Source organism: Alosa sapidissima, chromosome 13 (genome assembly GCF_018492685.1).
Source record: "Alosa sapidissima isolate fAloSap1 chromosome 13, fAloSap1.pri, whole genome shotgun sequence".
NCBI classification, from domain to species: Eukaryota; Metazoa; Chordata; class Actinopteri; order Clupeiformes; family Clupeidae; genus Alosa; species Alosa sapidissima.
Window position 1 is genome coordinate 23,488,550 of NC_055969.1, and position 15,331 is coordinate 23,503,880.

The following is a 15,331-nucleotide window of genomic DNA, read 5'->3' on the forward strand; positions in this document are numbered from 1 at the left end:
CATATAGCATTTTCCCTTTCACAACAGTTAGAGAACAACTGTGTCCCCATCTACCATTTAACCAATTGTTAAAATATATTCCACTAGGTAAAGACTGTGTAGTGCAGTTGCATTTATTAGACAGAACATTTCAGACATTACCAACTGGGTGGAGGGAGCATGCAGGACTGAGTTCATGTTTACAGTACAGCTTTGTAGTTCATGACAACAATGACAACTACAGTATCAAACATGACATTAACATAGATTTTGACACACCCATAACTCTACACTGACAGATTTATAGGGCAGTGCATCTGTGAATGATACAGTGCTTTCTGGACCAGTAAGTGATCATGGATTATAAATTCAAATTAAAACCGAAGAGATTCACTGAAATCATAACATGGGAAAAAAAGACCACTGTATGCTTGGATTGCGTGTCAATTCCAATTCTCTCAGGGTGCATGCACACGACATGTCATGACACTGCCCAAGTTCTAGATCTTATATCACATTCTTGTAGACTGTAAACAGAATAAAGGAATAACCAGTAGCTGTAGTTGTAGACTGGAACGGAGCTGTGGACAGGTTGATTAGTCAGTATTAAAGTGTTCAGTTTGCATCACAGCCTGTCTGGCTGGCCTTTGCAGGCCTAGGACATCTTTTACCAGTCATCAAAAGTGCTTCACAGTTAGCCTAGCCCATGTAGGACATATTCAGAACACAGACAACAGAGAGAGAGAGAGAGAGAGAGAGAGAGAGAGAGAGAGAGAGAGAGAGAGAGAGAGAGAGAGAGAGAGAGAGAAGAGAAGAGAAGAGAAGAGAAGAGAAGAGAAGAGAAGAGAGAGAGAGAGAGAGAGAGAGAGAGAGAGAGAGAGAAAAGAGAAGAGAGAGAGAGACTGTTAAGATCTGTTTGGTCAGAAAATGCCAGCCTCTGTGAGGAAGGTGTTCGCCTCCAGCAGCAAGCCCTTCATGTAGACCCTCGCTGTGTAGAAGAGTGTCAGGAAGTCCTGCGTGCTGAAGGCGGTATCGGCCAGGGCGAAGCCCAGCGTGGACGGGATGAAGCCTCGGCCGTACTCCACCATCCACGTGCCAGCGCTCCACTGCACGGACGTCGCCTCACCCACCGCGTGCACGATCGTATCGCCTAGTAACGCAACCACACAACAGGAGACAACACACACACACACAGATATAAATCCTAAAAAACACCAATGCGGATGGAGAGCTGTGAGGCACAGATACGAGGAGCCCTGCATACCCTGAAGTGAATCATGCCCCCACACATCCGGTCACACTCACTCACACAGATATATCTACAAGTGACAAGTCTTCAGGCTCTGATTACATATGATCTTTCAGAAGTCTTTATCAGTTCATTCCTTGTATCTGGCTGCAATTACTTTCACATCACTGAAAAAAAGACACATCCTGACTCACCGGGATAATACATCTCACTTTTCGTGGTTCCTTCTTTCCACTGCCTAAACGTCCCAGAGATGATGGTGTCTGATATCTCTGCCCAGTAACGGCCTGCACATAGAGAGATAGATAGAAGAGGGAGATATGGAGAATAAGAAGACACAATGAGGATGACAAACAGCATTAGACAAGATCCTGACACTTTCACACATAAGGTATTTCTAAGTACATAAGTACATTTCTAAAATACATGAAAAGCTCATTAACATGCTAATTACATGTTTAATAAAAATACAGTCAACGGGAAATACAACTATTGTATTACAATACATAGATTTTGGTTTTAACGGTAAATAGGCGTGGTTGTAAACTTACTGCTGTGCGAAATCACCTACCACGATATTAGCCTTTAATAATTTAATAATTTAATCTCAATACAAACACAGAATGAGACAAGGTCACCTACCCGAGTGTCCACCCGTGTCCACTGCAGTTCCGAAGAGCAGGACGTACTCGGTCAGAGAGGCGTGGAGCAGACACATGGATCCCATCCAGCCCCCGGCGTTCACAAACACCCACTGGAGGTCCTCATCGTCCAGGATGTGACCTGGGTACTTCTTACGAAGCTCCACCACCACTTTGGCAAACGCCTGCTCATGATCCTGACCTAAGGCAGCAGGTAAACAAAGACAAAACCGCCTCAAACTGTACTATCAAAAGGTTTTAGATTTTTGTTTTGTATTTTGTTTTGTATTGCCCTGCCAATATTGGGACAAGACAAAGTGTTGTTTTCAAGAACAGAGGAGTGGGCAGTGGCCAGGTTCAAGGGCCAGATTCTAAAGATAGACACGACTGTGCAACAAGTATTAATACAACATGGAGAAAATCGCTCAAAGCAATTGCTCAAAGCATTAACCAGTAAACTATGGATTCCACATGATGATAGATCTTTAACTAACACTTTAACTAAACTCCAGCTCTACTAGTGAACTAGTGCACAGGTGTGTGTGTGTGTGTGTGTGTGTGATCTAGAAACAAAACATGTAAGTCTCGGTCTCATGCTTGTTCTAAACATTTTAAGGTTTCATTTGGGAGGTCATACCTAATTAACAATGTCCCTGATTTAAAACTGAAAGTAGTGGAGTATTGACCATTACTCTGTGGCATGTCTATGCCACGCCATTGATAAATGACAAGACAGACGGCGAAGTACAAAAAAAGTAGAACTGTAGCCTTCACAGCAACGCATTTCCAAGAGTGTGCTGTCAGTCTGTATTCCAGTGAAGACTGAGGCCACCTAAGATGATCATGCTTACATTTGACCTGCTGAAGGGGCTGTTAATGTAATGTACTCCTCTGAAGTTACACAGCGATGATGTATAAGAAAAAAATTTAGTATCAACTTCCAAAATAGCTGACAGGGAAATCTACTGAGCACAGCAAAAACCAAAACAGTAATAACATTGACAATTACGAATAGATACAGGAAACGTGAAGGCCTACATTTGATTTCAGTGTGTATGAGTCCACTGAACTTACCCGCATACTGTTTAGCCAAGTTAGCTATGTCTTCCTTGTTGAACACATACTGTTTGTTTACCATCCAATATCGTAAGTACTGTATAACCAAAAATAAAACTCCACTTGCCACGATAAGTTTTAAAATTTTGTTAGTCAAAGACATTGTTGAGCTCACAAAAATACGTACGAAATACAAAAAACTTTAACATAAAACACTGTACCACCTGGCTCTGCTACAGATTGAACCGTTTCATTCAGTCCCCCATTTTTGCTAATACTGTTGAAAAGCTAATTCCGACTAGCATGGTTTGATGTAAAACTTGGAGCCTATTTTGACCAATAGGAAATTGGCAAAGATTGCCGTTAAGCCAATGAAAACCCTGAAGAAAGTAGTTAACAGATGTTAACTTCAAGTACATCATAGTGGGTATATTAATGTGCAAAGCATATGTCTTCACAGTTCTAAGGTGTTTCTCTTCAGATACAGGAACCAAACTTTAATATGTATACCATAACACTGATCAAACTTTAAATCATATATTATTTCTGTACAAAATCTGAACCAAACGCAGCCCCATTTGAAGTGCTAACTGGGCGAAACAACGAATATAAACAACTGCTGAACTACGTGTCTGCGTCTTCTTAACGCAGTCTTACTACTTAGAAGTTATCACCAGTCTTTCTATGGTGGCCGCACCACGCTAGTGCGATCATGACCAATGAACTACTACACACCATAATTGATAAAGCAGGAAGCATTGTGATTTCAGCTTAAACTTTTACCCGTGGCGTGATAAGAAATAGTTGGGGTTAGATCAACCTGACGGTGCAATGGACAATGACAACAAACTCGTGTTTGATCCCAAAGGTAGCGCTGTCACAATGTTGTCGTCTCTGCATTGCATGTCAAGCTACAAGCTATTGCTATTGTTGTCAGTGAAGTTAAATGCATTTGTCGGTCGGACTCAAAGCTCATATGACCAGATTGTGAAAGCGCATGTTAATTACAGAGCTTGCTCCCGGATATGTTACAGCTTTATCTTTAACCTGAGTTACACAGTACATTCTAAAAATATGTTTTAATTTCCTCTGCTCTCTCAACACTTTTGACATCGCTCTGCTGCTGCTGCACAACATCCGTAAGGGTGAACTCGTGACAATTTGTCGGGCGCATGCTCAGAAGGTTAAGCGCGGAAAGGCTCACTTTACAGTTTTTCTCAGACGCTTTGGTAAATTTCTCAGATTAGATTTGAAATTCTCAAAACTACCTGTTCAATCTTCACACTATTGTGTCACTTGTGCACATCAAAAAAGCAGTTTCTAATTTCTTTGAACAAGTTGAAAATGTTTTGTACATTCATGCAAATGATTATGTACAATTCTCTGATCCCTATAGGCCTACATTATCAATTGTATATCATATTGATCAAATTATAGTGGGTCTCATTTGAATAGTCATAGGCATTAGTTCATAACATAAGTCTTTAATTGCAAAATGGTTAAACAAGTTGTCATAATACGTCGTTGTGATGTGGATGAGAATTTGTGGCCCAATAGACAGGAACGTCAGAACGACAGCACTGCTTGTACAGTTTTCCCTAAGGAGATTGTCCTATGTTCACATTTTTACTTCTGTTTGTTTTTCTTTGGGGTATGCAGTGCTGTCTTTTCCTTTTTTGGGTGGCAATGACATCGTAAATGTGACTCTTATCCAGTCTCTTCCAATCAAACTCAGACATACACTAAGGTGTAACCTACAATTTACAATAATTGTCATCAAAACTTTAGCCATAGTTTACATCAGAACATCCCTCCAGAGTACACTGTTATATTGACAACATGACTAAGCAATATGACTGTCTTATCCATACATAATGACACAAGGACTTGAAATTCTGATGGCACTGACATGTTCATTGACACAGATATTTACTTTTGAGAGATGATCTAAGGATTTTGAGCAAGAGACTGGCTTTTGCAAGTAATCCATTATGTGTTTTCCTATTTGTACGAATTGTTTTGAGAAATGCACTTACTGTTTTGCAAATGTCGAAGATGATTCGAGAAATGTACCAAAGCGACTGACAAAAACTGTAAAGGCACCCTAAAAATTTTTTTTTACCTTAACATAACGTTTCTAATCTCATAACATGACAAACGGCACTTCTGCCATTGTCTGAGCAGCAATTTACATATTTACATGTATTCAGGGGACAGGCAGCTAGCGGATGGTGAGGAGATGTTTGCTGTATGAGAATTTTTTTTTTTTTAGAAACCACGTAACATCGCTTAGAGCACCTTTAACTTAGCGAGGCAGAAAATAATAAACTTGTATGGCCTACAATGATTTAATCATAGGCAATCCAGACATACAAAAGTGCATTTTTGCATCCAGTGGGTATAACTGTTACTGACATAGATGGTCATAATTAATTTTCATTCAGTCAAATTTAAATAATACTCCAGGTAGTCAAACTTAAGTTTTCAGGAAGTTGGTCTCAGTGGAATATCCACAGGCCTTATATTGTAGCAAGACAGGCGGAGGTGAAATGGACGCAGACTCTGGTGTCAGGCAGTGGGACTGTACAGATAGATTACATTTACATTTACATTTTAACATTCAGCAGACTTTTTTTTTATCCTAAGCGACTTTCAAAAAGGGGAAGAGACTTCCAAAAATGAGGTTACAATGGATCCCTCTAACTGCCTGTGTCCCAACTCAGAGCATCAGCATCTGCGCTTCAACCCCCTGCGGGGCTCCTGGGTGCTGGTGTCTGCACACCGCATGAAGAGACCGTGGAGCGGACAGGTGGATAAGCCTCCGGAAGATAATGTGCCGCGCCACGACCCCAGCAACCCCCTGTGTCCGCGGAGCACCAGAGCTAATGGACAGGTGAGGACTTTGAGACGAGCGCCTGCCCGTCACGCATCATCAGGCCAACATACACCTGCGGGCTTTTTTGTTTTGTTTGTGGCAAGTTGTGCTGTGTTGCCGCAATATTAACCTAGCTGTGTGGGCAGATTTATAGAAGGGCAAACTATCTATCCTACAAAGGTTTTTATCCTGAAACATGCATTTGCATTCAACAACTCAACAATGCCCTAAAAAGTTGCAGGTCAGCAGGTCTTTTCTTTATTTTGTGCTTATTCTTCTCCGAAACTTTCCTTTTGTTGTTTATCTGTGTACATTATTTATTTATTTAATGTTTTTTCTTTTTCTAGGGAAAACATGATAAACCGCTGAGCATTGCTTATGACTTGACTTTATGCAAACTTAATATGTTATTAAAGACACATTTTCCTGCCAAAGGCTTTGTGTGTGTGTGTGTGTGTGTGTGTGTGTGTGTGTGTGTGTGTGTGTGTGTGTGTGTATGGGCTTTGCCTTTGCCTTAAGTGAACACATTCTTACTTCCAAAAACTGATGTGTGGGCAGTAAGTGGTGAATTCACACTGCTAGACAGAGATGTGATGAGCTTTTTGTCTGCCACAGTGTCTGGGTATGATGGACACCTTCATAACTTCTCATTATCAATGTTCTCATAATAGCCCGTCTGACATGATGTTTTTTTTTTGTGCTTACCTTATCCGTCCTTTGCCGCTCGTTCCTCAACGTGAGGGGGCACCTGAGGGCTCGTTTAAGTGATGTTGCTCTCTCGTATTGATGTATCAGCGCACGGGATTGTGGGACAGTGCCGGGTGGTGATTGAGACAGGATGATTATCCTAACAGCCTTATCCATTTGGCCTGCCCGGACAGAAGCCACGAGACAATATCTGTAGTCTAAGCAGATTTTAAAGTACCAATTTAGCTTGTAAAATTGGCTCTGAGCGTCTCATAACCCAGATCGCTTAATGTGCTGGCGCTGGCAGGGCGGCCATTGAGAGTGATTGAAACTGACGGTCAGCGATATAATCTTTGCTTGAGCTGGAGCCGTGGGTGTATTTTGCTGTCCTTTGACATTAATGTGTCTTCCATTGCAGGTGAATCCTGATTATGACGGCACCTTTTTGTTTGAGAATGACTTTCCAGCTCTCCAGCCAGATGCCCCAGACCCTGGTAAGCTCTAGACATTTTTTCCCCCCTTTAGACGAGTGAGTCTGCAGGACGTTCTTCCAGTTTTGGGGGAAAGGGAGTTGTGCTGCCTCAGCTGTTAAGGGTCCAGGTCACCAACCATAGGAGGATGCAGGCTCAAGTCTTATGACTAATGTTTGGGGCAGAGGTGAAACCGCTTCTGCAGGGTTTATGGATTAAACGTTATATGCCTCTGGCACTGGTATAACCTCAACCCGCAAAAACTCATCTGCTTCAGGGCCGCTTTACATGTACCTCTTGACCAGCACTGTGATACCAGTGTAGTTTTGTGTTTGTGTGTGTGTGTGTGTGTGCGTGTGTGTGTGTGCGTGCGTGTGTATTAGGAGCACATTCCCCGCTAAATGACTCTTATCACACATGAGTTTTTCTTTTTTTCTTTTTTCAGGCTCTGACCATCACCCTCTGTTCCAAACCAAATCTGCCAGGGGCATCTGGTAAAATGGAACCTTATCTGCTGCTTTCAGCTCCACAGCTCAGCTATGGCTTTGATTGTTCATGTGCAAATCATTTAATGTTTCATATACAGCACAAAACCCAGTTACATAATAATCATTCCATTAAGTACAGCGTATGCTATAATCATTAGGCCCACTGTGTGACAGGAATTTGGTACTCTGTACTTACAATAACCTTACTAACAAGGATACAAGGAGGTTTATTTGTCACATACATAGACATACTAACGTAAAGCATGTAGTTTGGTGTTCAGCAAATTTCGTTTGGTGTTCAGCTGTTTCTGTGCAAATGTGAAGAAAGAAAGATCAAGAAATATTTTTCCTAAATAGCAAGAGAGAATATAACATAAGCCTAACCTAATGGAAATCTTAATGCCGACCCTCTTAACCTATTCTCATGCAATGGCAAAGTATGACTGGGCCCTCGCCTTGGTTACTCCACATATTGCTCTCAATCCATCGTGCAGTTGCACTGCAGGAGACGGTATTTGGTCTCCTGAGTCGTATATCTATTACCTAACGCTTTACGCTGAAGTCTTTCCAAGTGAGTAAGTCGTAGATATAGATGATGGATAAGCATTAAATCAGATGTGAAAATGGGTCATTCTGGCTGTTGCTGTGTTGTAGTGGACTTTAACTGCAATATAGGCATCCGTCAGACTATATTTATTTGTAATATGTGTTATTGTTAGGGACACGCTCACTGTCACTGCCGGTGACAGAAGAGTATAACTCTTGTGAACTTCCGTAATGTGATCTTTCAAGGTCACGGACACAGATCCACGGCAGATTGAAGTCTTTATAGTGTTCCTGTTTTACGGCTGTGGTGAGCGCAGCAGGGGAGGTGGCTCAAAGCTCACCCCATGCTGGTCCGAGCTCACAGGTTCATAAATGTGGTAAATCTCCAACTAAATGGAATCAAATGGCTTTAGAGGCAGTCCAAGATCCTCTCCTCTGCAGTTCCACTGAGCACCATTAGGAGGCGCTATTGGTCCATGTCAATTGTTTCACTGATTTTATAATAGGATGTGAAGTGAATTAAAGTGAATGCAGGCAAAGGCATTCATTTTAATAGTTGACACGTCTTCACAAAATAACAGAGCCATCACTTAGCTCGGGGGAAAAGCAAGTGAGAGAAGAGCTTCTATAACATTTTTTGGTATTGCTCCATAAAGTAGCTCAATCTTCTGGAGAAGCTTTTATGCTAATTGAACCTTGACCCCTGGACTCTCTGAGAAGATCATGGTGAGACGGTGGGCTTAAAAGAGCCTTTCTTTGAGGAGTGACACCTGATTTATGTGTCTGTGAGAAGACTGCGGATGAGCATGAAGGCATGTTAAACATCAGTGGATGGGGTGACAGGAGCCTGTCGGGGTTTTTCGGTACACCTGGCTAAAATCTTAATTTAGTGTTGAGGGACCGCCTGGATGGCATCTGGAATTTTGAAATAGGGAGAGGATATCTGTGTGTTGCTAAGGTCATTCTTACACACACACACACATACACACACACACACACACACATACACACACATACATCCTCTGTGATGGACAAAACCCGGCAGGCTTTGGGGAAGGAAATTTAACGAAGAACGCAACCTTTATTTTTGTCAATGTGAGTTGCTAGTTCTGTGAGCTCACTAAAGGTGAGGAAAGGGTAAACTGTGGAAGACTTAAACTTTGTTTCCATATAACCAAAATTGATATAAAAAAGACTTCTATATGTTTATCACCATATGGATGCAAAGGCGCGTCTGTTTGTTTGGGGGCGGTGTCTGTAGGTGGGTACAATGAAAGCCTTTGATGTGATGTACCACGTGATGTAATAGCACTAATTGTACACATCTGTAAAAAAGGACAATAAATAAACTGACTAACTAGAAACTACTGTAACTAACTAACTTACTAACTAACTAGCTAAGTAACTAATTAGCTAACTAACCAACTAACTTGCTAAAAAACTAGCTAACTAACTAACTAACCGACTGACTAACTAACTAGCTAACTAGCTAAGTTACTAACTAGCCTTGCTTGGTACAGAGACTCCACATTCACCTCCACCACACCACTTAACCTTCCCATCAGCCCTTCCAGAGTCACTCTGCTGTGATTCTCTGATGGCCTGGTGCCCTGATGCGGTGTACCTGTCTGCTCAGGCATCCAGCCTCAGGGTGGATCGCAGCCCCAGCGAACCTCCACAGGGCCTCCTTGCATTTGCCATTCTCTTAAATGCGCAGGCCTCGGCACAAATAAGGCATGAAATGAGAGTGTGCAGCCCTATCAAAGCAGAGCTTCTCTCTGTCACTCCTCAAGGGCTTGTCCAGAAACTACACAGAAAGGGAGGGACATGAGGAGATGATTCATCTATGCATGACTTTGTCTGGTCCTCTCCCCCCTACCCATTTCTCTCTCCCTCCCTCCCTCTCTCTCTCCCTTTCACCCTCTCCATCTCTTCTCCTTCTGTCTCTCTCCTTCTCCCTTCTGCTCTCTCTCCCTCCCTCACTCTCTCTCTCTCTCTCTCCCTCACTCTCTCTGTCTCTCTCTCTCTCTCTCCTCCACTCAGTGGAGTAGTGGAGGCTGCTACCGTGTAAGTCAGTCAGTGAGGCAGTGATGTTAAATACATGAGGATGTTGCAAAGCCTGATCCAGGATAAGCTCTAGGCATGGAGGAATCTTTCCGAGCTGTCTGGGGTGGATGGGGGATTTCTTTTCTTGTTCTCCTCTCTCATCTGTTAGGAGTGTGTATGAAGGTTGCACAGGCGCTGCTGCGATGTGTGCTGCTCTCTCCCGGGAAACCGATTTGGTGTTATTCGTCTTCAGATGAACGCTCCAGCGCACTCTCTCCTTCCGTCTCCTCCGTTTTCCATTTCTCTTAGCCGTCTACGAGCTTCATTTTCCATGTTCCTCTTCCTCTCCCTCTCTCTCTCTCTCTCTCTCTCTCTCTCTCTCTTTCTAGCACTCCGCCTCCTCTGTCCTTAGAGTCAGTGGTAGTTGTATAATAAATTTGCTGTTACCAGCAAACAGCTCATGGTATTTCAGAAGACATTCTGTTGGAGAGAGGCCTGTCTGACAGAGTGTTTCTGGAAAGCTGTTTGTATTTTCAGTAAATGAATGATGTTTAATGATGCTAACTGCTGATACCTGTGTGCCGTCTGATTGGTCCACAGTAAGGTCATGTGCTTCCACCCGTGGTCTGATGTCACACTTCCTCTGATGAAGCCGGAAGAAATCCGCATGGTGGTGGACAAGTGGGTGGAGCTAATCGAGGAGCTTGGCCCCTCCTACCCCTGGGTGCAGGTACTCATATGACACTCCTGACCTACCAGATTTCTCTCCTGACTGTCCAGTCTGCACTTTCATACCTGACCAACCAGATCCCTTTCATATTTGACCTACCAGATCCCTGTTATATCTGACCTACCAGACCCCTTTCATACCTGACCTACCAGACCCCTTTTATATCTGACCTAAGTATCTGGTATCAGATATTTAGTATCTGACTGACCTACCAGATTCTTTTCATACCTGACCTACTATATCCCTTTCACACCTGACCTACTGTAACAGATATTTGACCTACCTGATCCCTTTCATATCTGACCTAGCTGACACCTTGTAGTAGGACTATCTGGTATCATCACTGGGAATTGAAGTTAGTCCATACTATAAACCAATGCCATATTTCTCACTGTAGCATCACAGCTCAGCTCATGAACAAAACACAAGTTCTCTTGGAATAGATTTAGAATAGCGTGGACTTAGAATACCCAGTCTATTGCCCCTCTGAAGCTCTCCCACATTGTGTAACCCACCCCCCCCCCCCCCCCTTCGGCATGCAAATCTCCTGACACAGCTGAAAGCTGAGACTATCCCGCCGCGTGGCTTCTACTGCCGTCGGTTTGCTCCTGCTCTGCCTTATCACTGCTAATTGGATCATTTGGGACCCTGGTCCTCCTCGTCGCCTCTCCTCTGAATCGATCAGCGGGTGATGGGGCTCTCTGTGTCCCACAGCGCATTAGGAACTCTTTATGGGGGCGCAGATGGACTTCAAAGGGCAACCATGCAAAGTGATGACTGGAAGCTGGAGGTGGACTGTCACTGTGCAAACTCTTAAGAGACAGAGAGGGAGAGAGGAGGAGGAGTTGGTGTGTGTGTGTGTGTGTGTGTGTGGTATGTGTGTTTGTGTTGCATTAGCATTGCTACAGATCCCACCGTTTCATGCGTGATAATGATCAGGCTGTTAGCTGGGGACAGATAGACGTCACAGAATCTCAGTAGCCGCACAATATCTTTGTCAGTAGCTGACTGATTTGTTAAGGTGTTGGTCAATATTTGATTAATTAGTCATGCTGTCATCTTGCAAAACCTTCAACATTAGTTTAGGGGTTGTGGACACACACACACACACACACACACACACACACACACACACACACACACACACACACACACACACACACACAGGAACACACACACACACACACACACATACACACACACACACACACACTGAATCATCCCATATTAAAATGTATCGTCTCTGAGTCATAGTAGTCCATGTATCTAGATACAGAACTATTGGATCATCTTCGAAGGAAGAGATGCACAGCCTAATTAATTGAGAGAGAGAGAGAGAGAGAGAGAGAGAGAGAGAGAGAGAGAGAGAGAGAGAGAGAGAGAGAGAGAGAGAGAGAGATAGACTTGGCTTAGTCATCTGTTGTTATTTATCAATAAATCCTGCAGTCCCGTGGTGTGCTCTTAGGGCAGACATCTTAGCGTGGTCGGCCGAGTGTTTCAGCCCCGGAATACAGATGAGGTGAGCTCCAGACCTCAAGCTTAAAGGGCCTGTCTTCCATGCACACACACACACACACACACACATCTTGCTCCAGACTGCAAGCCTAAAGGGTCTTTGCACACACACACTCTTCTCCGCTAACGACTCAAGCGTCTCCTGCAGTGTTAGGTCACGGCTTGTTCCTCTGCGCATAAACTTGGCGCTTCACGCTCCTTGGCAAAAATCTGTTTAACACATCAGAGCGTCACATCACCCCCCACCCCCACACACACACACACACACACACACACACGCTGACTCTGAGATTTACAGACCCTGATGAGCAGTGCCTTTAAACAAGTCAATATTTATCAAGCGAGGTAGTGAAGGGCAAATCCTGTGCAAAGCCTTTGATGTGGCCTGTGGGGGAGAGGGAGAGAAGAGGCCTTTAAAGCACACAGACAGGAGACTTCCTCGCCCCAGAGTGCCACTCCACATCTTTATTTGGGTGCCTTTCCGCCGTGTGTTGTACGTGTGTGTGTGTGTGTGTGTGTGTGTGTGTGTGTGTGTGTGTGTGTGTGTGTGTGTGTGTGTGTGTGTGTATTGTGTGTTTGTGTGTGTGTTTGTGTGTCTCTTTCTGTGTGTGTGTGTGTGTGTAATGATTAGAACATATCTATCTTGTGTAATGATTTTTCTAAAATTCTAATCATTTTGGAAGTATGGAGGTATATAGTTTTGGAGGTATAATTTGATGTTTTGGTTGTACTGTTCAACCTGAACAGAACAGTCCTGCTTTGCCTATAGTTGTGTTTGAATTCTGTAGACGCCATGTGTTCTCTGTGCCTCGTTGTTTCCCTGGACATATGGCGGTGTGAGAGAGTGGTCCTCCGTCTGTCTGTGTTAGTGTGTATTTGCTAGTGTATGTGTGTCTGTGTCGCAGGGAATATCTGCCAAGGTTTCCCTCTGTGGGTAAACTTTAGTTCTTTCTCTTCTCTCTTTCCTTCCTTCCTGTTCTCTCACTCTCTCTCTCTCTCTTCCCTTATTTCCTCTCCTCCCCTCTCACTCTCTCTCTCTCTTCTCTCCTCAGATATTTGAGAATAAAGGAGCGACGATGGGCTGCTCCAACCCACATCCCCACTGTCAGGTATGTCTGGCTGCTCTGCACACACACACACACACACACACACACACACACACACACACACACACACACACACACACACACACACACACAGACATACATTCACACACACACACACACACACACACACACACACACACACACACACACACACACACACACACAGACATACATTCACACACACACACAGACATACATTCACACACACACACACACACACAGACTCATCCTAGGTGCCGCTTTTTCTCTATCCAGCCCAATTAGTGTGGCAGCCTGCTGGTTCACTCCAGCAGAGGAGACCTGGAAGCACTCGTTTTCTCTCTCTCTCTTTCCCTCCCTGCTTCCCTTCTTCCGTTTTTAGAAGGGGAGCGACATGTCCCTGCGCGGCGGTGTGTGGTGGCCATCTGGAGAGCACCTTTAATGGGGTTTAACTGTCACACTTTTCAGGGGATCTGAGCAGAGGGGAGCGCTAATGTGAGCGGGAGCTTAACGACTCCGCCGACACCAATTACAGAGTAGGGAAGAGAAGCAGGCAGGTACGAAGGCAGGTAGGTAGGCAGGCAGGCAGACAGGTAGGCAGATATGCAGGTAGGCAGGCAGACAGACAGGTAGGCAGATATGCAGGTAGGCAGACAGACAGCAAGAGAGGCAGGTAGGCAGACAGACAGGTAGGCAGATACGCATGTAGGCAGACAGACAGACGGATAGGCAGGTAGGTAGTTATTTTGCTCTTTTCTCTCCTCTCTGTTTCTCACTCACTTTTAGTCAGGTAATCAGTCAAGTTTAAGGCTCAGGACAGAAGACAGAAGATACAGTACAGACAGCACAGACAGCACAGACAGTACAGACAGCACAACATGCACAGCCCATACAAGACATGTACACAGACAGTACAACATACACAGTCCATGCAAGACATGAAGACAGTACAACATACACAGCCCATGCAAGACATGAAGACAGTACAACATACACATATACAGAAAAGTCTGGAGCCCTATAGTTCAATAAGTAAGTGAGAAAAATAAAATAGATAAATAAAACAAAAGTTATGGTGCCTTAAAACAGACTCTGACTCACACATACACACACAAACCCTGGTGGCAGCACAACTCCTCTTCCTTACACACTCTCTCTCTCTCTCAATGTGAGCATTGTTTTAGAAGCTGCACAAGCAAATTTCATTGTATGGTACTATTGCACAATGATGATTAAAGTATATTCTATTCTATCTCTCTTTCCTGTAATTATATGTATATATATATATATATATATATAAGTATATATACTTTTTTGATCCCGTGAGGGAAATTTGGTCTCTGCATTTAACCCAATCGGTGAATTAGTGAAACACAAACAGCACACAGTGTACACACAGTGAGGTGAAGCACACACTAATCCCGGCGCAGTGAGCTGCCTGCTACAACGGCAGCGCTCGGGGAGCAGTGAGGGGTTAGGTGCCTTGCTCAAGGGCACTTCAGCCGTGGCCCACTGGTCGGGGCTCGAACCGGCAACCCTCCGGTTACAAGTCCAGAGTGCTAACCAGTGGGCCACGGCTGACCCATGTTATGGACTGTCTTTCACACCAGAACTATCTTCCCTTGTCTCCCGGCTTTTCAGTGTAGTGTGTGTGTGTGTGTGTGTGTGTGTGTGTGTGTGTGTGTGTGTGTGTGTGTGTGTGTGTGTGTGTAAGATAAAGATAGAGAGTGAGTATGTGTAAGGAAGTAGAGTTATTCTGGTGCAGGGTTTGTGTGTGTGTGTGTGTGTGTGTGTGTGTGTGTGTGTGTGTGTGTGTGTGTGTGTGTGTGTGTGTGTGTGTGTGTGTGTGTGTGTGTGTGAGCGAGAGATGTATGTGTAAGCAGGTTGCTTTAGTAGGGAAGCTGCCACCAGAGTACCAGGCTCTGCTGCTGGAAGATCCTCTGTGTGCAGGGGCTCTCGAGAGC

The 15,331-nt window shown here is 44.0% G+C and overlaps 2 protein-coding genes across 3 annotated transcripts in view; one reads left to right on the plus strand and one right to left on the minus strand.

Annotated features, from left to right (window-relative positions):
* Positions 1–97: 97 nt before the first annotated feature.
* Positions 98–3,451, minus strand: sigmar1 (sigma non-opioid intracellular receptor 1). 2 transcript variants are annotated; one of them, XM_042058837.1, is made up of 5 exons: positions 2,944–3,451; positions 1,871–2,071; positions 1,423–1,515; positions 882–1,129; positions 98–743 (listed from the first exon to the last, which is right to left on the minus strand). In XM_042058837.1, the coding sequence occupies exons 1-4, from the start codon at positions 3,086–3,088 to the stop codon at positions 900–902; spliced, it is 669 nt and encodes a 222-aa protein (XP_041914771.1). In that variant the 5' UTR covers positions 3,089–3,451; the 3' UTR covers positions 98–743; positions 882–899. The 2 variants fall into 2 exon arrangements, with proteins under 2 accessions (XP_041914771.1, XP_041914770.1); XM_042058836.1 differs by having other exon boundaries at positions 98–1,129.
* A 161-nt stretch (positions 3,452–3,612) lies between these two features.
* The window catches only part of galt (galactose-1-phosphate uridylyltransferase), a 92,448-nt gene continuing 80,729 nt past the window's right edge, over positions 3,613–15,331 (plus strand). Inside the window, exons 1-6 of the mRNA XM_042058834.1 lie at positions 3,613–3,793; positions 5,649–5,818; positions 6,906–6,981; positions 7,403–7,451; positions 10,638–10,767; positions 13,335–13,391. Of these exons, the coding sequence (XP_041914768.1) occupies positions 3,757–3,793; positions 5,649–5,818; positions 6,906–6,981; positions 7,403–7,451; positions 10,638–10,767; positions 13,335–13,391 (519 nt within the window). The 5' untranslated portion in view covers positions 3,613–3,756. The remainder of the gene's footprint in view (positions 3,794–5,648; positions 5,819–6,905; positions 6,982–7,402; positions 7,452–10,637; positions 10,768–13,334; positions 13,392–15,331) is intronic.